Below are 27,749 nucleotides of genomic sequence, written 5' to 3'. Positions count from 1 at the left end.
TTCCACAAGCTTCCCACAATAAGTTGGGTGAATTTTGGCCCATTCCTCCTGACAGAGCTGGTGTAACTGAGTCAGGTTTGTATGTCTCCTTGCTCGCACACACTTTTTCAGTTCTGCCCACAAATGTTCTATAGGATTGAGGTCAGGGCTTTGTGATGGCCACTCCAATACCTTGACTTTGATGTGCTTAAGCCATTTTGCCACAACTTTGGAAGTATGCTTGGGGTCGTTGTCCATTTGCGACCAAGCTTTAACTTCCTGACTGATGTATCGAGATGTTGCTTCAATATATCCACATCATTTTCCTGCCTCATGATGCCATCTATTTTGTGAAGTCCACCAGACCCTCCTGCAGCAAAGCACCCCCACAACATGATGTTACCACCCCCGTGCTTCACGGTTGGGGGATGGTGTCTTCGGGCTTGCAAGCCTCCCCCTTTTCCTCCAAACATAATGATGGTCATTATGGCCAAACAGTTCTATTTTTGTTTCCTCAGACCAGAGGACATTTCTCCAAAAAGTATGATCTTTGTCCCCATGTGCAGTTGCAAACCGTAGTCTGGCTTTTTTATGGCAGTTTTGGAGCAGTGGCTTCTGCCTTGCTGAGTGGCCTTTTTAGGTTATGTAAATATAGGACTTGTTTTACTGTGGATATAGATACTTTTGTACCTGTTTCCTCCAGCATCTTCACAGGGTCCTTTGCTGTTGTTCTGGGATTGATTTGCACTTTTCGCACCAAAGTACGTTGACCGCTAGGAGACGGAACACGTCTCCTTCCTGAACGGTATGACGGCTGCGTGGTCCCATGGTGTTTATACTTATGTACTATTGTTTGTACAGATGAATGTGGTACCTTCAGGCATTTAGAAATTGCTCCCAAGGATGAACTAGACTTGTGGAGGTCTACAGTTTTTTTTTTTATGAGGTCCTGGCTGATTTCTTTTGATTTTCCCATGATGTCAATCAGAGGCACTGAGTTTGAAGGTAGGCCTTGAAATACATCCACAGGTACACCTCTAATTGACTCAAATGATGTAAATGACCCTATCAAAAGCTTCTAAAGCCATGCCATCATTTTCTGGAATTTTCCAAGCTGTTTAAAGGCACTGTCAACTTAGTGTATGTAAACTTCTGGCCCACGGAATTGTGATACAGTGAAATAATCTGTCTGTAAACAATTGTTGGAAAAATGACTTGTGTCATGCACAAAGAAGGTGTCCTAACTGACTTGCCAAAGCTTTTGTTTGTTAACAAGACATTTGTGGAGTGGTTGAAAAATGAGTTTTAATGACTCCAACCTAAGTGTATGTAAACTTCGACTTCAACTGTATACTTTTTATTATGAATCATTGTTCTAATACACACCTGTGAAATATGAAGTGAGGTGTTAGAACAGCATCTATCTGTTGACTGGCCAGGATTTGTTGTTTAGGCCTATTCTCCAACTTCTCTCTTGAGCGTCTCTGTGGTGATGTTGTGTCTGCAGACCCGTGAGGAGCAGCTGCAGGAGCAGAGGGTGGAGAAGATGATGCGTGCTGCGGCCAAGGACGTCCACAAGCTCCGAGGCCAGAGCAGGAAAGAGATGCCTGAGGTCCAGTCCTTCAGGTCAGTACTGTAGAATACATTACATTACAGGGTACAGCAACAGTATAGTGTAACAGACCTCTTGTAAGAGGAGTTGGTCCATTAATCCTTGTCTTTCCCCATGTATTAGATGAATGACAATGTTTAAATTGTATATAGCTTCTCTCACCCAGGTCTCCAAGCATTAGGTTCAGTTGGAAGGACTATGATTTGTCTTCCATTCCGTTTGTATACTCGTTAGTCTAGGAATATAAGATTATATGGAATTTTAAATTGGGAAAATGGCTACGATATGTATTGGATGTTTCTTCATTTTAAATTTCATGACCAATGCTAGTCCTTAGTTGACTGGGATTAAGTAATTGACGCTGGCTCTGAAGGAACTGAAAGACGTTCGCCTCAGTGAACACACATCCTAGCAATGAAAAATAAAGATTTGCTCTGTTCACTGTAGAAAAAGGGAGGTTAGTTGTGGTTTTACGCTCGTGAAGATAAGACTTTTCTCTTCTGATTTCAGAGAGAAGATGGCCTTCTTCACTCGAGCAAAGACCAACATCCCTGATCTGCCTGTCGACGATGTGTAGCGCATTTCAAGTATTCCAGTCTTAACTGCTGTTTCCAAGCAGATGACTCTGACGCAGACTTCTGGTGGTATTATGAAGAATGGAGAATAATAAAATAATAATGTATAGGAAAAAATACCGTCACATTTTTTTTTAGATCTCAGAGTTGCTAATCTGTATAGTTGTTTGTGTTAGCAACTAGATCATTGTTTTCTTCCACTCTTTCTGTAGCAGTATTGTTACTGTTACTAATAATCGGATGTTGGAAGAGACCGTTTAGATGTTTTATGGTAAAATCGTAATTCCAATACACACCAGCCCTTTCTGTGTGGAATTTGAAAAGATAGAGAAATGCTGTTCTGTTCTTTAGCCAGGACCACTTATTTGTTGTAGTCTAAGATGTGAATATTGACCCCCAGAGGTACTTTAAATTATATATAGCACAACACATCTACAAAATCAATATTGTTATTGTATGATGGTGTACTATGACCGAATGTGTGGTTGTACAGTATACTGAAACTGGCTGTCTGTACCTAGTCACACTGCACATGGTTCTCATAGTAACCCTCACTGGTGCACACACCATCTCTCAGCATTGTGTAGGAAGTGCACTGACTCTCACCTATACTCAGGTAGTTTATTGGATAGTTTGTGCACTTTTAAAATGGTAATCTATAAAAGAGGATGGAGGCGTTGAAGAAGTGGGAGGAGTGCTCCACTTCAGAGTGATTGTTGAATCACCGCCTAACAAAGCACATGATTGTGAAAGACAAAAGAAGTGGAGGAGATAACTCTTGTATTTAATGAAGATCATTGCTGGTGATAAACTCCCCATTGACTGTATGATTTAAAACGGTAGTGAAGTGATCCAAAAACCATGGAATAACTGAGGACTCTAAAGTATATCTTAGCCTGAAGTTTGATCACTTTTCCTGCTCTCATCCCTTTTACCCCTTCCCTTAAATTCTTTGTAACTGGACATGTTGAAGACCCATACAAACAGTATCCCAATTGTTCTTCTGCTATCTTTTTTTGCATCTCTCAACTGGACTTTCTATATGTAAACCTTACCTTATCACACTAACTGGGATATTTGTCGATGAGCCCCCTTCCAAAGAGGATCTTCCCTTCCAGTCTGGGACAGTACTAGGGACCCCTGTTACACTGGCAAAGATTTAGTACATACAGAAATGAAAAAGATCAGGTCTGCCTCTGTATCCATCCTGCATGGAGCATTGTCTCATCAATGACCACAGGAATTGGCGAGACCGCACAAAAAGATCTGGGACGAGGCTACACTTCTAGTCTAGCAGCCATGTTTCTCAATATATATCTCTGTAAGCAGACATGACAAAGTCCTCCTGAGGATTTCATTTTATCTCTGCATGGTGCTCTCTATGTGCCAGAGGTATCGTTGAACAGGCTTACTGTTGCAAGTACATATCTGGCTCTGATTGATCACGTCTGTGATCTTCACAGGTGACTAGTGGTGTCTGTGTTAATGAAATGTGATGAAGAAGTGAAATGTGTAAGTGGATCAACTGGCAGTACAGGGAGAAATCAGAGGGCTTTTAACTAGGCTACTGGAAACGGTACAGGAAGAAATCAGAGGGCTGTAACTAGGCTACTGGAAACGGTACAGGAAGAAAGCTGTAGACTAGATCAGAACAGTCAGCTTGCTACTCTGTCTCTGTAAACACTTAATAATGGATGGCATTTCAGATGATAGAGATGTCTTGGATGTTGGTTTGAAGGGGTGGTCATAAGGGGATATGTACAAGGGCCCCTCTTCACATGCTGAACACATGCAAATGTCTGGAGTGTTTTGGTGATTTTAGATGTTTGAGATTAGTTTTGCTTTTCATCAAATCCTACTCTCCCACACCCTTTTTTTATGTTGACCAAGCATGATTGTGTGATACCAATTATATTAGGCCTGAATTACAATCTATTGATATTGGAGTAGCCAGAAATGTAACCTACTTTTCAACAGAAACATAGCTAGCTTCTTTCCCTCTGAATAGAGCACTTTTTAGCACCATACGTAGAGAGCACCCCAAGATCTGATATACAGTCAGAGGCCACTTAAAGCTCAATACAACATTAGGCTAGTTCGAACTCTGTGATGATGTAGTGATTTGTCCAATCCACAACAGCCAGGATGACTTTGAGACAGGTTCATGCTTCATAGAATGTTGAGCATAATGACTCTGAATATGGAGAGGAGTCAGTGTGGAATGAAATCACATGCCCAGCATCTCAATTTGTATAATAGCACAAGACCTTAGTCAGATTTTTTTGATGGTCATGAATTCGCACTAATGTTCTGCGAATGATGAGTAGAGATTCACTTGTGTCCAGTGTCTCACCCCAATGGATATTGCTCTGTAGTTTGAATACATTCCATGTTTCATACCTTTACAGATAGAATAATACCCCGATTTGAACATCAGAAATGATTTTCTACTCCACCCCATACTAATAATGTTAGATCAGACAATTGAATTCCTTCTCTGCTTTTTTCCTTACTGATAGTCTGAAGTTCACATGCCATTCCATAATGCACTGGTTGTCTTTTGCCGCCTCCTTTGGTTTCATGGCGTTTGCACATTTAGTTTGCATGCTGCCACATAGTGTGTGGTCAATCGCGTTACACGGCAAAAAAAGAGAAGTGGGAAAAGGAACATATCGCACCACCAACTAAAAGGCGCTGCATGGTCAATCCGATGTCTGCATGGTCAATCCGATGTCTGCATGGTCAATCCGATGTCTGCATTGTCCGTGCAGCATTTATGGTGATATGGCCTCTGCAGAAGTCGGGGCAGTGCAGAGCTGTTGTGAAGGATGGGGTCAAGGAAGTGAGTTTGTGTTTATACAGGACCTCCCGCCATCACCTACCATCAACCAATCATGTCAATGCAGAGCAATACGGAGCCCTCCGCATTGTTACAAAATTTGAGAGGGACACAGCAATGCGTTACGGAGCTTGATTTGGCCTCTGCATGCCTCTGGAGGCTCCGCAATTGCGTCACACCCTCCATATGAAGCCTCCAACCACATTTTCGGATCAAGCATAAATTGTCTTTAACCGTACACCTATATTCCACAATTTCATAAAAATCACCACCCCATTCCACTACTTTCACCCTAACTGATCCTACACTAGGCCTGGGAGGACGGGACTCTCTGTTCTACTCTGACCCTGGCAACCTCAACCTGTCTTTCTTGCATCGGGCACTTCTGATCCCCAGCAACATGGGAACCTTCACAATGGACACTTTTTTTCCCCCACTGATACTACACATTCCTTTGTCACTTGCCCTCTTGCACACTTCTCACATCTCAGAATCTCCCTCCAACACACTGCTGCAATATGACCATACGTGTGGCATCTGAAACACAGTGGGTTCTGCACAAAGGCTTTCACGGGAAAGCTGACATATCCTAACATTACCTTTATCAGGTGAAAAGGACAGACAGCATCTTCTGAGTTTCACCACGCTCGCCTGCGGGTCTGCGTCGCAAATGGCGGGCATCACAGAGGCAGGGAATCTTACATTTCAGTTGCTCCACCTCTAAACTTAACGCCACTCTTGAAATCGCTCCTTTCAAACCTCCACCACGTGTGTTCTGGCTTTGGCCCAACCCATCCGTTTCTAGACGGCCCCGAAATATGTTGCATTTGGTGAAGTGTCAGGAACGTACGCCAATCCAGACCATAGAGAGAGAGGAATCATCTTTGTATCGGCCATTATAGCGTATGTGACAGCATGGGCAGCGCCATTGAGGCGATTTTCATTTTGAAGTAATCGATTTTCTTCTTCATGATTTTGCTGATCTCTCCTGATGACCCGGTTGGACATGGAAGTCCCACCCAGCTGACTACATTAAAATGGTTAAAGTCCTCAATGGCGCTGCCCATGTTAATATGGCCTTTTGACCACTAGAGGCCTCTATCATTCTTTATGATCCAGACTCATTGCAGAGAATAAACTAAAGTCTGTGGTCGTGGCGTAGTGTTTGACTGGAGCAGGAGCCTGGGTAGCCAGGCATATCAGAGGAAACCATCAGACCAACTCCTTGAATACCCTACTCTTTGAAGTTTGTTCAACAAATAGTTTTACCCTTTAGTGTGTGTACTTTAATGTATTGATACTTGGGATATTGCTTTTTAATAGGAAAAGTTACAAAATCGCTGCTGGAGGACATCTTTAAAATGCACTACATGACCAGAAGTATGTGGACACCTGCTTGTCAAACATCTCATTCCAAAATCATGGACATTAGCATGTAGTTGGTTCCCCCTTTGCTGCTACAACAGCCTCTTCTGGGAAGGCTTTCCACTAGATGTTGGAACATTGCTGCATGGACTAGCTTCCATTCAGCCACAAGCATTAGTGAGGTCAGGCAATTATGTTGGCCAATTGTCATGCTGAAACAGGAAAGGGTCTTCCCCAAACTGTTGCCACAAGGTTGGAAGCACAGAATTGTCTAGAATGTCATTGTATGCTGTAGCTTTAAGATTTCCCTTCACTGGAACTAAAGGGCCTAGCCCAAACCATGAAAAACAGCCCCAGACTATTCCTCCCCCACTAAATGTTATTTTTATTTTTTAACGTATTTATTTAGATTGATTTTTTATACCTTTTATTTAACTAGGCAAGTCAGTTAAGACGGTCTAGGAACAGTCTAGGAACAATGGGTTAACTTCCTTGTTCAGGGGCAGAACGACAGATTTTTACCTTGTCAGCTTGGGGACTCGATCTTGCAACCTTTTGGTTACAAGTCCAACACTAACCACTAGGCTACCTGCCGCATAGTCCGTCGGACTGCCAGATGGGGCAGCAGGTAGCCTAGTGGTTAGAGCGTTGGACTTTTAACCGAAAGGTTGCAAGATCGAATCCCCAAGCTGACAAGGTCGTTCTGTCCCTGAACAAGGCAGTTAGTGTTGGACCAACTGTTCCTAGGCCGTCATTGAAAATAAGAATGTGTTCTTAATTGACTTGCCAAGTTAAATAAAGGTTAAAAAATAAAATTAAAGGTGAAGCGTGATTCATCACTCCAGAGAATGTGTTTCCACTGCTCCGGAGTCCAATGGCGATGAGCTTTACACCACTCCAGCCGACGCTTGACATTGTGCATGGTGATCTTAGGCTGCTCGGCCATGGAGACCCATTTCATAAAGCTCCCGACTAACAGTTCTTGTGCTGACGTTACTTTGAGGCAGTTTGGAACGCGGTCCTGTTCTGTGAGCTTGTATTCTACCACTTGGCGGCTTAGCCGTTTGGGCTCTTAGACGTTTCCACTTCTCAATAACGGCACTTATAGTTGACTGGGGCAGCTCTAGCAGGGCAGAAATGTGACAAACTGACTTGTTGGAAAGGTGGCATGCACGCTGAAAGTCACTGAGCTGTTTTTCTATGTAGATGGCTGTGTGCTCAATTTATACGCCTGTCAGCAATGGGTGTGGCTGAAATAACCAAATTCACTCATTTGAAGGGGTGTCCACATACTTTTGTATGTATAAGGTGTTACAAAAAGTTTTTTTAGTTTGGACCATTTCTATCCTTTCACAATTTTACAAACTGTACAATGTTGCACTTCACCACTGTAAAGGAAAGTCACTATTCATGGCACAGCAATTTATTCTACATGAACTGCATACTGTGAATGGATCCTTTGGAGAGTGTGCCTTCTTAGATTAAATATGATTTTAACCTGAGGCGAAAATGTGGTCACCATCCAAAAACAGATAACACTACTTTTTGTTGCCTCAAAAAATGTGTACTGTTTGCATTTGAATGTGAACCGTTTACTTTTTTTTTTTATCATGATTTACTCCAGTGTAGAGAAAGTAAACCAATCAGAGGTCTTATATTAGGACTTCTTATTGGATTTCAGTGTGGATGGAACAGTGCTATCTATATGTGATTAACTGAAGCTAGCCATGATTGACTAGATGGTTTGTAACTTGGATCTAAAGGCTTAAATGTACTATTATAACGCCACCCAGCATGTGTATTTTGACAGAAGTGGTCAATACAATCAGAAATTAACGATTAAGTAAGTCTTACTTCAAGTCATCAAAAACCATCACTGTCAGAACCTGAAGCTGGTAGCATTGAATGATTTGTCGTCATGTAGGATGTGATATAATTCTTGTTTTGAAGTTCAAGTGCATTTTTGTTTTATTATTATAAAGTTTTCATCTGTTGTATTAAGGATGGCAAAGAACCTGGTATGTGTATGGAAATGATTTGAGAAATGTATTTATTGCACTTTCTGATTTGGGTGTGTGGTGTTTGTTTCCTTTCTCGTGAGACTCCTGAAAGCTGTGAATTTTATCATGGACACTGTACCGTCAACCAGAATTGTAAATATTTCACCAGCACAAAAATGTTTTGTAGTTTCACAACAAGTAAAACAAGTTTTTTTTTTGTTCTACTCTTGCCTGTGCTTTCTCCTCTGTTTTGTGTGTCTGTGGTGTATTCAATGTCAATTTTGAAAGAAATTTGCAGAGCATTGCATTTTTGACAAAAGCTTTGACCAAAAAAATGCTTAAAGTAACAACTTAACATTGTTGAAGTGGTGGAAAAAGTACCCAATTGTCATTCTTGAGAAAAAGTAAGATTACCTTCATAGAAAAAATGTCTCAAGTAAAACTGAGTCACCCAGAAGAATACTACTTGAGTAAAAGTCTAAAAGTATTTGCTTTTAAATATACTTAAGTATCAAAAGTAAATGTCATTGCAAAAAAATATTTAAAAAAAAAGTAAATATTTTTAAATTGCTTATAATATCAGGTGGTACATTTTAAACATTTTTTATTTATGGATATCCAGGGGCACACTACAACAGCAGACATAATTTACAAACAAAGCATTTGTGTTTAGTGAGTACTCCAGATCAGAGGCAGTAGGGATGACCAGGGATCCATTCCTTGACTTCTCTTGATAAGTGAGTGAATTGTACCACTTTCCTGTACTTTTGGGTGTGAGGGGAAATTGTATGGAGTAAAAAGTAGATTATTTTCTTTAGTAAAGAGAAAGATACCTAAAAAAAACAACTTCGGTAAAGGTAAAAATACTTTAAAGTACTACTTAAGTACTTTACACCACTGTTTGTTGCTATGTTTTATAAAAGTTAAAGCATAACTTTGTCTGTAGTACCTTGGGCACCCCAACGAGGGCGGTAAATGGAATCTCCGAAATTTTACGTCATTGAGCCTCGGCCTCATCTAGGTTCAGAAACTAATTTAGTTAGAAACACGCTAATGTACTGTTCTAACGTTATTTATTTTTTTAACCGAAAATGGGAGATCCTGTGGCTGAATACTCGTCCCGACTTCAACAGCAGGTCAGCTCTTACACTTTACAAAGACCTCTTGGTTTGCAATAATGTGCTGAAATTAAGAAAATGTTGGTAGCTACGCTAACGTGGACTCGTTTGACGTAATGTGGCAACTAAGCCAGCTAGCTAGCCAGCTAAACATTGCAGCAGCTTGCTAGCAGACTTGTGAAAAACGTGTGAAGTCGGATGCCAGCTAAGTGTTATCTTTGTTGTATTCTAGCTAGCTGTATTAAGTTTAATTGTTACTGCAAAGACTGACAGGTCAGCTGTTACTCATGTTGATAATGCAGGAACGGGTTCATTGTACTGCCCTTCCCATCTAGACATTTCCTGATAACTATCAATCATAACATACTCTAACGTTGAGGGACAGTTATTAGCTCATTTAGCTAGCTAGCTGAAGCTTTCAGTTTTGTTCTGACGGGTGTGGCATCATGTGATTTCCTCAATCTGTGCTGATGTCAGTAGCTTAGTTTATGAGTTTTGAGTCAAAGTCCTGAATGTCATTGCACACTGTACCTCAACCAATCCTGCATTTGTGCGGTTTTCGTAGACCGAGTATAGGTGTAGAGGCAGGACATTTTCTTGACCGTGAACCCTTCGTCTGTCTAGGAGCAGGAGATCCATTCCCTGACTGCTGAGATCGAGAGCCTGAAAAACCCACAGAGCCTGGGCTTGTCCTCACACCTGGATGGGCTGAGAGAGGAGAACGCCAAGCTCAAATACCGCCTCAACATCCTCAAAAGGGTGAGTGATCACTTGCATAAGTATTTCCACACTCCCCTCTGGGTACATTAATGTTAGGAGATTGAGCTATCTTATTCATTCACATAGGTGAATAGATGCTTTGTTTCACCTGTTATGTCTGCTTGAGAGAGAGCTAGAGACTTTATTTTTTTAACCTTTATTTTACTAGGCAAGTCGGTTAAGAACAAATTCTTATTTTCACGACAGATTTGTACCTTGTCAGCTCGGGGATTTGAACTTGCAACCTAGCTATCTATAGGTTATCTATCTATAGGTTGTCCCCTATATGTTGTATTGAAGTGCTCTCTGTCTATCCTCCCTCCCCAGAGTCTGCAGGAAGAGAGGAGCCAGTGCAGTAAGACCATGATGAACATCAACCAGCGTCTTCAGGAGATCTTTGGTGAGGCCATCCGGGAGGCCTGGCCTGACCTGGAGAACCCTCCCCTGGCCGTCACCCCCAACCAGCAGGCCAAATTTGGGGACTACCAGTGTAACAGCGCTATGGCCATGGCCCAGGTTGTACAATAACACTGATGGATTTTATTCTCTTTGAAGCTTGTTTCTCAGTCTCAAAATGCACATCAGCCAATTCAAATCATGAATGTAGTTGCATGTGATAAAACGCTACATGTTAGCTGTTCCTATTAGATATGCTAACCTAACCAGCTGGGAATGATTATTTCCTGTAACAAATTCCGCAGCAGCCTATCAAAGATCTTAGACTTTATATCCAACAACCAATGGTATTTTTTAAAATAGATTTACTTGGACACCAGAAATATGCATTAAACCTCCACCTGAATTTTGTTACACTTGGTCTGTCATATGTGAAGTTTGCCAATATTGCATGATACGTCCTTGACCAGGCTACTAGCTACTAACGTTAATGACAAAATCCCACGTTTCACACAACTATGTGTTTTTACGGGGAAAAGATAAAGGTCTATTCAACATTTGTGACCGATCGCCTCGATTCGGTCTTATGTAGCAACATTTTTTATTGTTTTTACATTGGATAAAAGTAGAGACTCGGAGCTAGGAAATTGCATATCATGCACTGCAGTTGAGGAACAATGGGAAAGTAATTCTGCTTTGAATGTTGATAAACTTGTAACCCCACTTTTGAGAAAATGGCCCTTGAACATTTTGGTAGACCTACTGGAGAGCTTGTCTACGCCCATTCAGCATCGTTCACACCCTCTTAAGCCTTAGCCCAACCATCTCTTTAAGGATTCACATGTGGTAAACACGCTATATCAAATAAAATCTGTTTATTTGTCACATGCACAGGATACAGAAGGTGTAAACAGTACAGTGATAGTACTTGCCTAGTAGCAATATTGAAAACAGAAAGTGTCCAGATAATTATTTGATTGTTATTAGACAACGCTTACCTGACACACTTGTTTAAATTGATGGGTCATATGAAGGAAATGCTATAACCACCCCTCACCCACAAGTGGATGGGTCACTATTGACACATGTTCATGAAATACAATCAATGGCCGTAATCAACCCCAGACACACTTGCTAATTTTCTGGGTCATGTAATAATCTGGCTGTGGAGTCTTTTGTTTAGACATGTAGCTGCTAGCTAGCTAAACAATGAACCAGCATAACCCTCATACCAATACAAACATTCTCATAGCTGTAGTATGAATCTGCAGGTAGCTAAAGCTAACAAACTAGGTTCAATGTTAGCTAACATTAGGCTATAACTAGCAAAGTGATTTCTGATTCGAATAATTCTACTACACAGATCATACATGTAACGTTAGCTAGCGAGCCAGTAAGCTAACGTCTGCTAGCTCACTAACCGTTCGCTTTAACTTGCAATAAAAATGACTTTCTGACAAAATTAGAAATGTATATCTGGAAAATGTAGCTAGACTCTTACCCGTATACATGGATGAACGATTCACTGCTGACTGGAACCATTTAGCTCTTTTGTAGCTACACTGTTCAAATGTTTGGGGTCACTTAGAAATCTCCATGTTTTTGAAAGAAAAGCACATTTATTTTGTCCAACTTCTTCGGGATCGGTGTCCCATCCACAGGAGGGTTGCGCTAACGTAGGCTAATGTGATTAGGTTGTAAGTAACAAGAAAATTTCCCAGGACATAGACATCTGATATTGGCAGAAAGCTTAAATTCTTGTTAATATAACTGCACTGTCCAATATATAGTAGCTATCACAGTGAAAGAATACCATGCTATTGTTTGAGGAGTGCACAGTTTTGAACACAGAATGTTATTAATAAAACAAATTAGGCGCATTTGGGCAGTCTTGATATAAAATGTTGAACAGAAATGCCATGGTTCATTGGATCAGTCTAAAATGTTGCACACACACTGCTGCCACCTAGTGGCCAAAATCTCAATTGCGGCTTGCCTGGAATAATACATTATGGCCTGTCTCTTGCATTTCAAAGATGATGGTACAAAAAAATACAAAATAATGTTTTTTTTGTAATATTTTACCAGAACAATTGTTGTTCTCTTACATTCCTTTCACATTTCCACAAACTTTAAAGTGTTTCCTTTCAAATGGTACCAATAATATGCATATCCTTGCTTCAGGGCAGTTAGATTTGGGTATGTCATTTTAGGTGAAATTTGTGGGTTCGATTACAGACTCACATGGAATAGCCTTAATTTATCAGAACAAGAGTATACTGACGAGTTTCAGAAGAAAGTTATTTGTTTCTGGCCATTTTGAGCCTATAATCGAACCCACAAATGCTAATGCACCAGATACTCAACTAGTCTAAAGAAGGCCAGTTTTATTGCTTATTTAAAAAAAAAAAATGTTTTAACCTTTATTTAACTAGGCAGGTCAGTTAAGAACAAATTCTTATTTTCAATGATGTCCTAGGAACAGTGGGTTAACTGCCTTGTTCAGGGGCAGAAAGACAGATTTTTTTACCTTGTCAGCTCGGGGATTCGATCTTGCAACCTTTCACTCTAACCACGAGGCTACCTGCTGCCCCTTTAATCACCACGAGGCTACCTGCCGCCCCTTTAATCAGCACAAGAGTTTTCAGCTGTGCTAACATAATTGCAAAAGGCTTTTCTAATGATCATTTAGTCTTTTAAAAGGATAAACCTGGATTAGCTAACACAACGTGCCATTGGAACACAGTAGTGACGGTTGCTGATAATGGGCCTGTGTCACCCATGTAGACATTCCATAAAAAAATATGCCATTTCCAGCTACAATAGTCAGTCATTTACAACATTTAACAATGTCTACACTCTATTTCAGATCAATTTAATATTATTTTAATGGACAAGAAAAAGGACATTTCTAAGTGACCCCAAAGTTTTGAATGGTAGTGTACATCGTTGTGTCAAGTCACTCCGGTTCACACTGACCGTGGTGTGTGCAGAAAGTAGCCCATCACTTGTTCTTACTGATCTGTCGATAGAGCCTGCTAAGTTCAGGGCATTAATGTTGTTGAGAAAAGTAGCAACTTTTGTAGTTCTCGATGGCTAATGTTATATCTTTCAAAAACAGCACTGTATAGAAAGGGCTGTCAACATACTGAACAGCCCACTTTATAGACAGAAGCAAGCTATGTGGCAGACCAATCTAAACTAATCATCGTTATCATTGGGCAATCATCGTTATTTGGAAAGTTCCTGTATTTTTACATGGCTAAACCAACTAGGCTCTTAATTTAATTTCTATTTATGGATGTAATACAAGTTTGTTATTAAGGCACATGAAAGTTCACATGTTGCAGAAAGCATTTCTGCCCAAAAATATGCATTTTGATAAAAAAAAAAAAGATGTTCAAGTGCTGCTCCTGCGAAGTAGTGACGTGCGACATACGCCAAATTTCCTGAAACGAGTCACATTTTAAGGTCACCCCCTCCCCCTCAAAAAAGCCTAATGGTCTTGTCAAGTAGCTGTCATGTAGGTCAATTACTATTGCTGCCAGGTGGCATACTCCGCTAAACCGGTTAACTGAATCTACGGGGCACGATAACCTCTTGTTCGAAAACCCCTCGCATTAATTAACCTTTTTTGTTAAGGAATTTTTTTTTCACTGCTTGTCTCGGTGCTCAGTACAAATAACGCATATGTGAGAGTGGATCATTCTAATAATGCATATAAAACGTTGTTACACCTTTGATGGGATATAAAATTCTGTGGCACCTAAAATGTCCCTATTAATTTACTTAGTGGTAATGACCATCTCATCTGGCCCATACTGCAAATCATCTATTTTCTGTGACAAACTTTCTTTATAGATTTAAATAGCGTTTATTTGGAATATGTATGGTTAATTTGGGGACATGGTCAGGCAGTTTGGGAACTTGTCCTGATTCAGCCTGGAGAATTATGGGGTCAACTTGGGGTCATGATAGGTGCTGCACCAAATGTTTGATGGATTATAATAATTGATTATGCTTATGTTGTATTAATAGAAGGGGAAGGGCAATAACACCCCTCCCCAACTACATTTATAGGGTCATGGACTACATATATATATACACACACACACACACACACACACACACACACACACACACACACACACACACACACACACACACACACACACTGTTCAAAAAAATAAAGGGAACACTAAAAGAACACATCCTAGATCTGAATGAATGAGATATTCTTAAATACTTTTTTCTTTACATAGTTGAATGTGCTGACAACAAAATCACACACAAATTATCAATGGAAATCAAATGTATCAACCCATGGAGGTCTGGATTTGGAGTCACACTCAAAATTAAAGTGGAAAACCACACTACAGGCTGATCCAACTTTGATGTAATGTCCTTAAAACAAGTCAAAATGAGGCTCAGTAGTGTGTGTGGCCTCCACGTGCCTGTATGACCTCCGTACAACGCCTGGGCATGCTCCTGATGAGGTGGCGGATGGTCTCCTGAGGGATCTCCTCCCAGACCTGGACTAGAGCATCCGCCAACTCCTGGACAGTCTGTGGTGCAGCGTGGCGTTGGTGGATGGAGCGAGACATGATGTCCCAGATGTGCTCAATTGAATTCAGGTCTGGGGAACGGGCGGGCCAGTCCATAGCATCAATGACTTCCTTTTGCAGGAACTGCTGACACACTCCAGCCACATGAGGTCTTGCATTAGGAGGAACCCAGGGCCAACCGCACCAGCATATGGTCTCACAAGAGGTCTGAGGATCTCATCTCGGTACCTAATGGCAGTCAGGTTACCTCTGGCGAGCACATGGAGGGCTGTGCGGCCCCCCAAAGAAATGCCACCCCACACCATGACTGACCCACCGCCGAACCGGTCATGCTGGAGGATGTTGCAGGCAGCAGAACGTTCTCCACGGCGTCTCCAGACTCAGTCACATGTGCTCAGTGTGAACCTGCTTTCATCTGTGAAGAGCACAGGGCGCCAGTGGCAAATTTGCCAATTTTGGTGTTCTCTGGCAAATGCCAAACGTCCTGCACGGTGTTGGGCTGTAAGCACAACCCACACCTGTGGACGTCGGGCCCTCATACCACCCTCATGGAGTCTGTTTCTGACCGTTTGAGCAGACACATGCACATTTGTGGCCTGCTGGAGGTCATTTTGCAGGGCTCTGGCAGTGCTCCTCCTGCTCCTCCTTGCACAAAGGCGGAGGTAGCGGTCCTGCTGTCTTCTGATGTACTGGCCTCTCCTGGTAGCGCCTCCATGTTCTGGACACTACGCTGACAGACACAGCAAACCTTCTTGCCACAGTTCGCATTGATGTGCCATCCTGGATGAGCTGCACTACCTGAGCCACTTGTGTGGGTTGTAGACTCCGTCTCATGCTACCACTAGAGGGAAAGCACCGCCAGCATTCAAAAGTGACCAAAACATCAGCCAGGAAGCATAGGAACTGAGAAGTGGTTTGTGGTCACCACCTGCAGAACCATTCCTTTATTGGGGGTGTCTTGCTAATTGCCTATAATTTCCATCTGTTGTCTATTCCATTTGCACAACAGCATGTGAAATTTATTGTCAATCAGTGTTGCTTCCTAAGTGGACAGTTTGATTTCACAGAAGTGTGATTGACTAGGAGTTACATTGTGTTTAAGTGTTCCCTTTATTTTTTTGAGCAGTGTATATATTCATTATAAGGTTTAATATTGTTCCACAGTTCTTTTCTAGTCTCTGCCTCTTATAAAGAAACGTTCTGAGAGATGTGTGAGTTATTGCACTCAAAACAGGGTGTCTGAGAAAGCGCTTCAAGGCTAAAAGAGATTCATAGACACACAACCCTGCAGGGGAGTGAAAGCGATAAGAGGCTAGTCAGACGTACCACTATAAAGCAACTTGGGGAGTGGAAAATTACTGCTGAGCCCTTAAAACACTGGAACTATTGTCTCTCCTGCAAGTTTGTAAAACTGTATATGCATGGTCTCATGAGTAGGTGTTGATGTAGGCAGTTACATCACTAGGGGTTGACTGCAAGCATATTAAAAGCAACTTGGACTTTTCCTATTTTGCAGAACTCAAGAGAGACATCGGTTGTATGTTTGATCTTTGACTTCTGTCTACAGCTGTATTTTGAGTTCCTTATTTGTTAAGTAAATAACAGCCAAGAAAAGTGGATTCAACAGGAACACAACACATGCACAGTGATGACATGGTGAACAAACAAACACATAAAATAATAGGATATACTGCAGGGTGTCAAATAAACTAACTGAAATGTAGGTGGGTGTGTTAATTTAAAGCAACTTTTTTGGTTCAAGTGTGTACCCACTGTCTTCTTTTGTTACCTGTTTTGTTATGCGTTTGTTGTCTCTGTCCCTGCAAACTCTTTCCCACTAACTCTGTCTTTCTGAGTTGGTTTTGCAAATAGCCTAAATATCAACAGCTCAACTTTAATTTGAGTGGGTGAATGAAATGGGAGTGTCATTGTTTTGGATTTATTGTGTTTCAGATGATGAAATCAAAGGGCCTGAAAGTGAACCCCAGGGAGATCGCTGAGAAGATTCAGCAGAACATTCCAGACAATGAGCTCATTGAGAAGACTGAAATTGCTGGACCAGGTTTGTGAAAATTCACCAAACAAGGAGGTGGGCAGAGCCAAGCACGAGCTAGCAAGATCTTACATGCTGTCCGCCATCGTGCGCACTTTGATTTTGTTTACCCACACCAGAAGCAATCAGGACACACAGGTTGAAATATCAAAACAAACTGAACCAATTATATTAATTTGGGGACAGGTTTAAAAGCATTAAACATTTATGGCAATTTAGCTAGCTAGCTTGCTGTTGCTAGCTAATTTGTCCTGGTATATAAACATTGGGTTGTTATTTTACCTGAATGCACAAGTTCCTCTACTCCAACAATGAATCCACAGTTTAAACGGTAAACCGAATTAGTTTCTTATCATCGCGCCTTCCTTCAGGGTTCTTTATCTTCTTTGGACTTTATATGGCTGTTGGCAACCAACTTTAGAGCATTACTACAACCGACCGGAGAGTGGACCTAAGTTCATCTTTCAATCATCCACGTGGGTATATGCTCCTAAAAACAAATGAGGAGATGGGAGAGGCCGGACTTTCAATTTTAGCGCCTGGCCACGCAGACGCTCGAGCAGTGTGGGTGCAATGATTGAATAACATGTATGTGTAAATTTATTTTGCAAATTTGCGAGCGGTGTGGTCAGCATGTTATTGGCGTGTTTTAGCATGTATTTGCATATTTCTGTTAGGGAACGCCTACTCTGTGAAGTGCACATGTGCAAGAACTCCATTTGCCCTTGCACTCCTCATATTCCTAGATTTATGAAACAGCCAACCATGTGGTATCTCGTTTCTGCATCACCAAATTTTTCGCAAGGAATTAGAGTAGGCTACGTGCACAACTATCTCATTCTGTGTAGGAGTGTAGTGCTGCCGGAGCGTCTCTCTGCCACTTCTCACAATGTTGCTTTTTTAGTAAAGTTAGAACCAAATGTAATAGCATAGTATAACATTACTCTTACACCAAAAACACCACCTAATTTCTTATGAGATTTTAGGATTGTTAGCGGAAATGTCTGTTTTTCTCAAGCGGCCAAAACGCAACAGTGTGCGCCACTAGGCAGAATGTGCTTGGTTTGAAACAAAATATAGGAAGGCTATATAGTTTAACAGAAGTTAGGAATGTAACTATGGTTCTTCAAATACCTGGAAGACTGTAGATACAGTTGAAAGTATGGATTATATCCCTCTCGCTCCGCGCAGGTCGAGCAATAATAATAACAACAAAGTCACGCCAGTGACGTGACAGCGTGGGAGGACGTGCCCCTGCGGTTCATATGAAACCGTACGTCAGACCACGCACTGTCTCAGAGAATCTTCTCGCCCAAAAGATTCAGTGACAGGAAAGTACTGACGGTCTTCCAGGTGTTCATAGAACCATAGTTCAAATTGTATTTGTTACATGCGCCGAATACAGCAGGTGTGGACCTTACTGTGAAATGCTTACTTACAAGCACTTAACCAACAATGCAGTTTTAAGAAAATACCTTAAAGTAACTTCCGTTCTACTTCATACCTTACAGACGTCAGTACGTTTGAAAGTGTGGATGACCAACAGTCACAAGGAATAGCACTACTAACCTAATGCACCAGTGCCACTGGAAGAATGGCAGAGCCAGTGGTGTGGCAGGATGCGACGTGATTTGGACATGAGATTTGCTCACTCCTCCGCAATAAGGAGGGGAGCAGTAGGCCGCCATCTCGATGGCTTGATTGATGTGAACCTCAGGCAAAAAAGGCTGGATTGGGCCCTAAGGTCACTCCTAGGTCATCTGCCTTCCACCGTAGGCAGACCAGGCTCATATATAGCGTGTGGTGCTCACTCACACATTTCGCTGATGAAATAGCTAAGAGGAAAGCCGTTTTCAGAGAGGACCATTTTATGTCCGGCTTCTCCGTATGCTTGAAAGGAGGTTTCGTCAAAGCCTCCAATACTAGTGGCAGGTCCCAGGATGCCACACAGAATGTCCTGGGAGGATGCAGCCGGCGGACACCTTGTAAGAATTGGCAGATGAGGTAGTGGGCCCCTGCTGATTTTTCATCGATGCATGAATGGTTAGCCGATTATGGCTGAGGCATACAACTTCAAGGTAGAGGCAGAGCGACCTGAGTCCAATAGTTTCTGAAGGAAGCTCAGTATAACAGGTACAGAGCAGGACACTGGTTCCCCCGTCCTGGTAGAGCACAATTCGGTAAACAGCTTCCAGCGTACATCATCCTGGTCGATGGGGCTCTGGCGTTCTGTAACGTCTCGATAAAAGCAGGATTGCAGCTGGTCAATAGAGGGTTGGGCTCTTCAGAGGCCACACCCATAGCTGTAGTTGGTCTGGGATGCCATATCCTGCCGCCCAACTGTGAGAGCAGGTCCTGCCTGTGAGGGAGCTGCCATGGTTCTCCCTCCAGAAGACTGAGTAAGGTTGGAAACCAGGGACTCGTTGGCCATCTGGGAGCTACAAGCAGCAGCCTGTGCTGAGCCTGAGATAGCAACATTGCACAGGGTAAGATCAGGTGGTTTGAAGGAAAGCATACGGTAGGTCCTCTGGCCATGTGTGAGCTAAGGCATCCATGCCTAGGGGGCTCTTGGACTCTGGTTCTTTCTGGTAAAGGGAGCAGTGGGATGTTTGATCTGAGGTGAACAGTTCCACGTGTGCTGTCCCGAACCGCTGCCATATCTTCAGTACTTCTGGTTGAAGTCTCCATTTCCTCCAGGGACGGTTTCTGTTGCGACAAATCTGCAACCTCGTTTACCTTGCCTGGGAGATGAATGGCTCATTGGGAGGCCAGATGTGGTAGGGTCCATTCCAAGAGTTGTTGGGCCACCTGTAGGGACAGTACAGACCTCGTTCCCTCTTGATGGTTGATGTGTCAATGAATTGTCTGATCGTATCAGGATGTGTTTGAGAACAGGCAGAAAGGGATTCAGGGTTAGGTAAACAGTCTGATGTTCTAGCACATTGATGTACGCTTTCCTCCGTCTGGGGCACCACTTCCCCCAAACAGACCTGTGTTGCCACTCTGCTCCCCAGCCTGTTAGTGGAGCGTCAGTCGTCACTACTTACTGCCTTTCCGGAATTGGTCCGAGAGCGACACCTGTAGTTAGGTAGGATCTCTCCCTCCACGGCCGCAGAGCAGATTAGCATTCCCTTGTCACCTGTGTTTTGGTGTTTCTGTCCTTGGGGTCCAAGTGGAGGTCGTTTAACCACACTTGTAGTGGCCTTAAAGAAAGCAGGCCTAATAGTGTCACTTCGGAGGCCACCGCGAGCATGCCCATCAGTTGTTGGAACGTTCGTGCCTTCACCAATACATTCAACTGGAATTGTTTTAGAAGAAGAAGGAGAATGCTGTCCACGCGCTGAGGTGGTATACATGTCCTCATAGTGCGGAAGTTCAGAGCCATGCCAATAAAGGTGACCTTTTGGCTTGGCGTTAAGTAGATTTTTTTCATTTGTTCACGGTAAGACCCAGTGTGTGACCTCTGCCGCACACTTGCGAGTGGGGGTGCAGATGAGCCAGTCGTCAAGGTAAGGAAGGATCTTGATCCCCTGTAGGTGCAGGGAGCTCAGGGCTGCACTCACTTATCTTGTGAAGATGCGAGGAGCCAGGGTCAGCCTGAAGGCTAATACCACAAACTGTTATGCATGGCCTTGGAAGGCGAACACAGGAATGTGAAAGTAAGCATCTTTTAAGTCCAAGGACATGAACCATTCCCCTGCGGCTACAGTCTGGAGAAAGTTGAACGTCCACAACATGTGAAAGTGGAGAACTTTTAGGAAAACATTGAACCGTTTTATATCCAGAACTGGACAGAAGCCTTTCTTCGGAACCATGAAATAGGTTGCATAAAAGCCATCTTGCTGTTCTGATGCTTTTACTCTTGTGATCGAGCCCTTCTCCAGGAGAGACGTAATCTCCTGGTTGAGGGTGCAAGCTTTTACGGGTGAGAATGGTGGAGGCCAGTGTTGGAACTGCAGCCTGTACCCTTGTGAGATGGTCCTAACCACCTATGGGTCTGAGGAGTGGGATGCCCAGTAGGTCAGGTGCTGCTGGGTAAATCGGCCAACGGTTTTTGCCCCATGCCTGTTCGTGGGGTTCGTCGCGCGCTAGTCACGACCACGGCCTCTTGGGGGTTGGGGTGGTGGCTGCATAGCCGTCCGGTGCTGGCGAGCACCTGTGTTAGGCTGGTGGTCGTACCAAGGGCGTATGTAGGGCTGAGCCGAGTGGGGATGTTCACGCGCGTCAGGCCTCGATCTGCCATGACTGTGATTCCTGGTTTCTGGGCTGTGGTGTAGCCCAGGGACAGTCCCGCACAATCCTGAACACGTGGTCAACTTAGTTTAACTGGATGTATCAATCTAAAGCATGCGGTTGGAATTTCACTCAGCCACTAAATATTGTGAGGAGAGGAAGCCCAGTGTCCACCGGTGGTAGAGTATGGAGCGAGATGGAACTGGGCCGACATTCTGAAAATGTTCTCATCGATGAAACATTAAATATCAATAAAGTTTTAATGCGTTGTTTTCCACTTTCAATGGCCCGCTCAGCCGCAGGGCCGAAGAGCAGTCCGGGGACAACTGGGAGCTTGCTCAGCGCCCCTCTGGAGTCATCGGACATTGGGGCTTGGGCGAGCCAGACCTGGCAACGAGTCACAACAAGGGCGGATATCAGTCTGCCTAGCTCTCTGGTCAGGAATGCAAATGCTTGAAGAGATGCGTCATTCAGGTTGCAGAGGTCCAGGTCTGCGTGCTCTGACTGGAGCACTCTGTTTTGTGCTTGCATGAGCACTGAGAGGAAGTTCCCAATGCGGGCCATGTGGGCAGTTGTGTCGTAGGCCTGTGACAGTAGCTCATCTGTGGCCCTGCACTGAGGTCTGGGGCAGCGGGCATCATCCTTCAGTGCTTCATCTGGGAAGAGCATTAGCTCTGCTATGCATTCATCCCATGTTGTTTTGCGTCAGGCATGGCAGATATCGTCCCACTGTCCTTGCTGTGGTGGGCCAGAGCCCACGGGTGAGCCCAGCATCTCTGAAGCGCCATAAGAAAAGCTGGTGAAGGTGGCACACTGAACGGTGTAGCTGCCGGGGTCTTCCTTTTTTTTTTTTTTTTTATTTTTTTTTTACAAAGGATAGATTTGGAGTTAGATAAACTTTGATCTTTCAGCAGGTACATATACAGGATGCTACCCTCCACAGCATGGCCTTCACTCCAGATCAAAACTCTTAACTGGAGAGATTACTGCTTTCAATGTCATTTATTTTCCCAAGCTATGTGGAGGGTGCTCTAGCCAACAAACAGCAGAGACCTGAGGACACCATTCCAACCTGGAACTGAGTGAGTAGTGTTTGGTCTGATGCTATTTTGAAAGCCATGAAGAAAAATAAAATGGAGTTAAGGCTCCCAGGCTTGCAAGGACAGGCCAGATACAAATTCAATTAGCACTAAGGTGTGAAATAAAAGGCACTTGGGCCCAACAAGTGTCAGGAGTCTTTGAAGCGTCCTCTGAAGCCCCCTCCTGCTGTTCAAAGACCATTCACTGGCATTTTATACAAGAAATCTGCCTCCAGAAATAAAAGCTTATCCCAATTGGGTATGACACCTACTCCCAATGCCTGCTGCACTGCTGCTTGGATTCCAACTGACCATCTGTTCACCGTCTGTCCTGGCCTGTCTCCCCCTGCCTGGTACAGGTACCTCCACCACACTCATCTCTCTCTCCCGAGCTTTCGCTCACCTCCAGCACACACACTGTTGGGGCGAGTGACTCTGAACTTACAATGGCTAGCCCCAAGTTGTTATATATTGAATTTTTTTCTTGTCCATTTTGCTATTTGCCTCATGACTCCTGCATACTTTGTTGACTACCAACTTTCTTTACCCAACCGTGGGACAGACTGTTTGTTCCCAGACTCGGGACTCTGACTCTCTGTTGGTTACACTGACTTGGCCTCCCATCCCATTCTAACCACCTCTCGCCGGCTTTGTATTCATGTTACCTGATGAAATTGCTGTACAATATGATCTTGTTGGCATCTGATGCACATTCAGATGTCATAAATCACCACTGCAGAGTGCTCCATGTCCTATGCCGTGCCTTGATTGTATTACTGTTGATGATTTCTGGAAATGTGCATGTACTTACTGACCATTTTGAATCCCAACATACCTTTTCCGCTATGCAATCTGGTTTCAGAGCTGGTCATGGGTGCACCGCAGCCACGCTCAAGGTTCTAAACGACATCATAACCGCCATCGATAAGACACATTACTGTGCAGCCGTATTCATTGACCTGGCCAAGGCTTTTGACTCTGTGAGAAGAAATAAGAGGCAGTGTGTGGTCTGACGTACAGTTATATATGAAACGCAGAGCACGTCCTCCCACGTTGTCACGTCATCGGCGTGACTTTTTGGTTTCTACTGACACTGTAAATTCTATGATATTCAATAGGCCATATCACAACTGGTACTGACTTTGAGAAATGTACATTTACAATTTTATTGCGCTCTGGCCCTAAAAAGTAAGCACTACACCATGAGCGGGAAGAGGATTCTTCTTTAGGGGGCGGGTTGCCAATTTATTTAATTCATATAGGCTACACTGTCTCTCGCGGATGTCCCGCAAATCATTCTCTTGTCCCGCACTTTAAATGTGATCAATCATGGTGAAACATCTGGCTCCTTCTGTCTCTTGTGTTACATAGCTTTTTGTGCTCTCAGGGTTCATCAATGTTCATCTTAAGAGATCGTTTGTGTCCAAACTGCTGACCAACCTGCTACTCAACGGTGTCCAACCTCCTCCCTTAGAGAGCAAGAAGAAGGTAGGCTAATATCCTGCTTTTATGGACCCAACTGGTGCCCTTTTCCAGTTTTAAATGATGTTGAATCTGATATGTCCCATGAAAACTATTGGATGAATCTTATGTGGATGTGTGTGTTTCCTAGGTGGTTGTGGATTTCTCATCTCCAAACATTGCCAAGGAGATGCACGTAGGTCACCTGCGCTCCACCATCATCGGGGACAGCATGTGTCGCCTGTTTGAGTTCCTAGGCTACGACGTGTTGAGGTCAGTAAATCAGTCAAAATGTGACAGACCTATAAATTCAGTGAATCGTTTTTTGAAGTGTACTGGGATCACTTTATGATACAGAAATGACCAGGTATTTACTTAAAATGTAGTAAACAATAATAACCTATGAATGTATGAAGATGTATTTCTGTGTTACCTTATCAAACAGCTGTAACAGTTGTCAGTCACTAATATACCATGACTCAGCCAAATGAATACCAACAGAGGCAGAGCAACCCCTACATTTCAGTTAGTTTATTTGACTCCCTGCCCTGTGCAGTATATCCTGTTATTTTGTGTTTGTTTACCATGTCATCACTGCATGTGTTTGTGTTGTGTTCCCTAGGCTGAATCATGTGGGGGACTGGGGCACCCAGTTTGGCATGCTCATTGCTCACCTGCAGGACAAGTTCCCAAACTACCTGACTGTGTCCCCTCCCATTGGAGATCTGCAGGCCTTCTACAAAGTGAGTCCCAAAATACAAAATATTTTAAAAATAAAGTTGACCACTACAGATGAAGGTGGTGGGTTTAAAAAAAACTTAAAGGTAATGACCTCAGAAATGGCATGTCCTTTCTGTCTGGCCAAATGTTGAGTTGTGTAGACTGTCCTTGGCATACATTACATACTGTTCCTCACTGTCATCAAATATGTTACCTATTGTCTCCCCTGATGATATGAGTGATTCCTCCCGGTCTGTCTGTGCCAGGAGTCCAAGAAGCGTTTTGACGAGGAGGAAGACTTTAAGAAGAGGGCCTACCAGTGTGTGGTCAAGCTGCAGAGCAAAGACCCAGCCTTCATCAAAGGATGGAACCTCATCTGTGACGTTTCCAGGAATGGTGGGTGTGATGAATGGATAGATGAAGGGGTGCTGAAAGTAAGAAATTATAGTGAAGGCTACGTTTTGTTCAAGGGTTAGTTAGACCTAATGCCAATTACTGTGAAGAGTCGAAAGTAACTAGAGTCCTAAAGATGACATTATCAGAAGTAAATTCACAAAAATATAGGCCTAGTACAGTAGTTCAGCTTTTAATGAAAGATCACAATCAGACAGACAGATAAAGTTGTGGCGTTTGCCATTTTGGAGTTATTGACATCGTCAAAATGGGGGTTCACATGGGGTGATGAGTTCATGGTGACTACTCTATTGTCAGTTCGGTTTCATTGGGTTTTTTGTGTGTGTGTGAGAACGCATGTGTGGGTATGTATGATAAGGGCATGACAGGCCTGAGGTGTCACAGCGCTCCATATTGTGTGATCTCTGGGAGGATTTAAAGCTTCATGTGGCAGACAGGGAGGGAGAGCGGGATGAATGGAGGGAGAGACACACTCAATGCCTTCATTAGCCAGCAGTCTTGTCCCCACTGAGACCCAGCTGAGGAAGGGCAATTGGGTTGCTTCATCCTTTTCTTTCTCCTCCATTTCCTCAACGAGTGACTTTACTTTCTCGTGTCTCATCCAAAGACATACGATGTAGTTGGTGTTGATTTCCCCCTAGTGTTTCTACTGAACTCCAACACAGATCCAACTCTTGTCTTTTTGTCTCGTAGAATTCCAGAAGGTCTACAACTGTCTGGACATCCAGATCATCGAGAGAGGAGAGTCCTTCTATCAGGAGAAAATGATCGCCGTGGTCAAAGAGTTTGAGGCCAAAGGTCAGTCAGTTTAAATCAAGGAAAAAAAAAAAAAGCTTTACGTTGTCATTCAGTTCATATTAATGTTATTCATATTAAGATTGTACTCTTCACCTCAGGTGGGTTGCTGTACTGCAAGGATTCCCAGCCAAGGGGGCACAACCCTCATAGTGGGAGACAACTTTTCGTGGGGGGGTATGGGACCTTTCTTGATTTGAGGGGTGAAAAAAAGTTAATATTCAGTTGTTTATACCGATCTAAAACAGCACATACATCCGCAAAGATTTAAGCTAGAAACAAGGTAAAATGCCAGAGGAAGACGCAGCCCTGATGCACATAGGAATATCTTTGGATTGTTTCTCTGACATTCAGAAGTTGAGCTATGACCTTCTAAAGTTGAGGAGTCAAAGAAATGTGACTTTGCTTGGGAAGTAATCTCATATAATGTCTGACTCTGTCGATATCAATTGATCTATTCACTTTCTGTATTTAAAAAAATATAAATATTTAACCTTATTTAACTAGGCAAGACAGAACAAATTCTTATTTGCAATGAAGGCCTACCCCGGCCAAACCTGGATGACGCTGGGCCAATTGTGAGCCGCCCTATGTGACTCCCAATCATGGCCGGATGTGATACAGCACGGATTCGAACCAAGGACTGTAGTGACGCCTCTTGCACTAAGATGCAGTGCCTTAGACCGCTGCTCCTCTCGGGAGCCCTAAAAGAGAATATGTATAGCCTACCTAAAATATATCCTGAGTCTTGCTAAACTATGTAGAATTGCAGGAAATTAGCTTCAAAGCAACATTTTCCAAGGTCCCTCAAATTAAACTGGGAAAAAGGTTGGGGACTCCTGCTGTACTGTACAGTGTTTGCTGTAGTGTGTACGTGTCCAGAAGGGGGCACTGTTGACTCAGCAATTATTTTTCTTTCTTTCTCTCTTTCTCCCTCTCCAGGCCTGGTGGAGATGGACGAGGGACGTAAGATAGTGTTTGCCCCGGGCCAACAGATCCCCCTGACGGTGGTGAAGTCTGACGGGGGCTACACATACGACACTTCAGACCTGGCCGCCCTGCGCCAGCGGCTCTTTGACGAGAAGGCAGACATCATCATCTACGTGACGGACAGCGGCCAGGTGAGGAGGGGGTTGAGGGAGGCAGAGGAGAGTGCCTATATTATTGCCTGAGTGCTGGTCTGTTTTTTTGCTGTCATGCCAAACATGTTTGGCTTTTACAATGACAGCATTGGAGTTGGCAAGAGTACAAACAGATCTGGGAACAGGCTAGCTCTGTTGTGCCTCTGAGGTCCTCGCTGTGAGACGCCACCGGTGTCACCTGCTGAAAAGGTAATCCACTCAGGGTCAGTTGTCTGTGTCTTGGTTTCTCTGAGCCGGAGAGAGAAGTAAGATACTGTCAGAGACGGGCATGAGTAGAGGACTCCAGAGTACTGCCCTCTCATTGCAGTTCAACACCACAATGATTGGCTTGTCTGTGTGTTCACTCTCATTTTTAGGCAGTAAAATGTTCTACTGAAGTGGATTGTACATGTGAAGTCATTATGTTTACTTGCAATGTTTTGCAACCATCCTTTATTAGCCTGTCAAACTCTGTTTAAACATTTAACTGGTGCCCAATTCATGACTAGTTAATTATGCGTATGTGTGATTTTTCTTTTTTCACTACAGGGCACCCACTTCCAGGTGGTGTTTGCAGCGGCTCAGATGATTGGCTGGTACGACCCCAAGGTGACACGAGTGGAGCATGCTGGCTTTGGAGTGGTGCTGGGAGAGGATAAGTGAGT

General features: G+C 43.3%; 2 protein-coding genes across 5 annotated transcripts in view; both read left to right on the top strand.

Annotated features, from left to right (window-relative positions):
* LOC109873038 (protein KIBRA) overlaps positions 1-5,317 on the top strand; it is a 39,898-nt gene extending 34,581 nt beyond the window's left edge. For all 4 annotated transcript variants that reach the window (XM_031807459.1, XM_031807460.1, XM_020464537.2 and 1 more), the window contains 2 exons: positions 1,487-1,605; positions 2,102-5,317. In XM_031807459.1, the coding sequence (XP_031663319.1) occupies positions 1,487-1,605; positions 2,102-2,168 (186 nt within the window). In that variant the 3' untranslated portion in view covers positions 2,169-5,317. The remainder of the gene's footprint in view (positions 1-1,486; positions 1,606-2,101) is intronic.
* A 4,024-nt stretch (positions 5,318-9,341) lies between these two features.
* rars1 (arginyl-tRNA synthetase 1) overlaps positions 9,342-27,749 on the top strand; it is a 32,442-nt gene continuing 14,034 nt past the window's right edge. Inside the window, exons 1-11 of the mRNA XM_020463914.2 lie at positions 9,342-9,506; positions 10,113-10,247; positions 10,575-10,763; positions 17,162-17,270; positions 23,961-24,061; positions 24,186-24,307; positions 24,657-24,777; positions 25,021-25,150; positions 25,862-25,966; positions 26,906-27,084; positions 27,634-27,743. Coding sequence (XP_020319503.1) covers positions 9,462-9,506; positions 10,113-10,247; positions 10,575-10,763; positions 17,162-17,270; positions 23,961-24,061; positions 24,186-24,307; positions 24,657-24,777; positions 25,021-25,150; positions 25,862-25,966; positions 26,906-27,084; positions 27,634-27,743 — 1,346 coding nt within the window. The 5' untranslated portion in view covers positions 9,342-9,461. The remainder of the gene's footprint in view (positions 9,507-10,112; positions 10,248-10,574; positions 10,764-17,161; positions 17,271-23,960; positions 24,062-24,185; positions 24,308-24,656; positions 24,778-25,020; positions 25,151-25,861; positions 25,967-26,905; positions 27,085-27,633; positions 27,744-27,749) is intronic.

Source organism: Oncorhynchus kisutch, linkage group LG28 (genome assembly GCF_002021735.2).
Source record: "Oncorhynchus kisutch isolate 150728-3 linkage group LG28, Okis_V2, whole genome shotgun sequence".
Classification (NCBI taxonomy): domain Eukaryota; kingdom Metazoa; phylum Chordata; class Actinopteri; order Salmoniformes; family Salmonidae; genus Oncorhynchus; species Oncorhynchus kisutch.
Note: the sequence above shows the minus strand (reverse complement) of the source record. Positions and strands in the feature narration are given on the sequence as shown.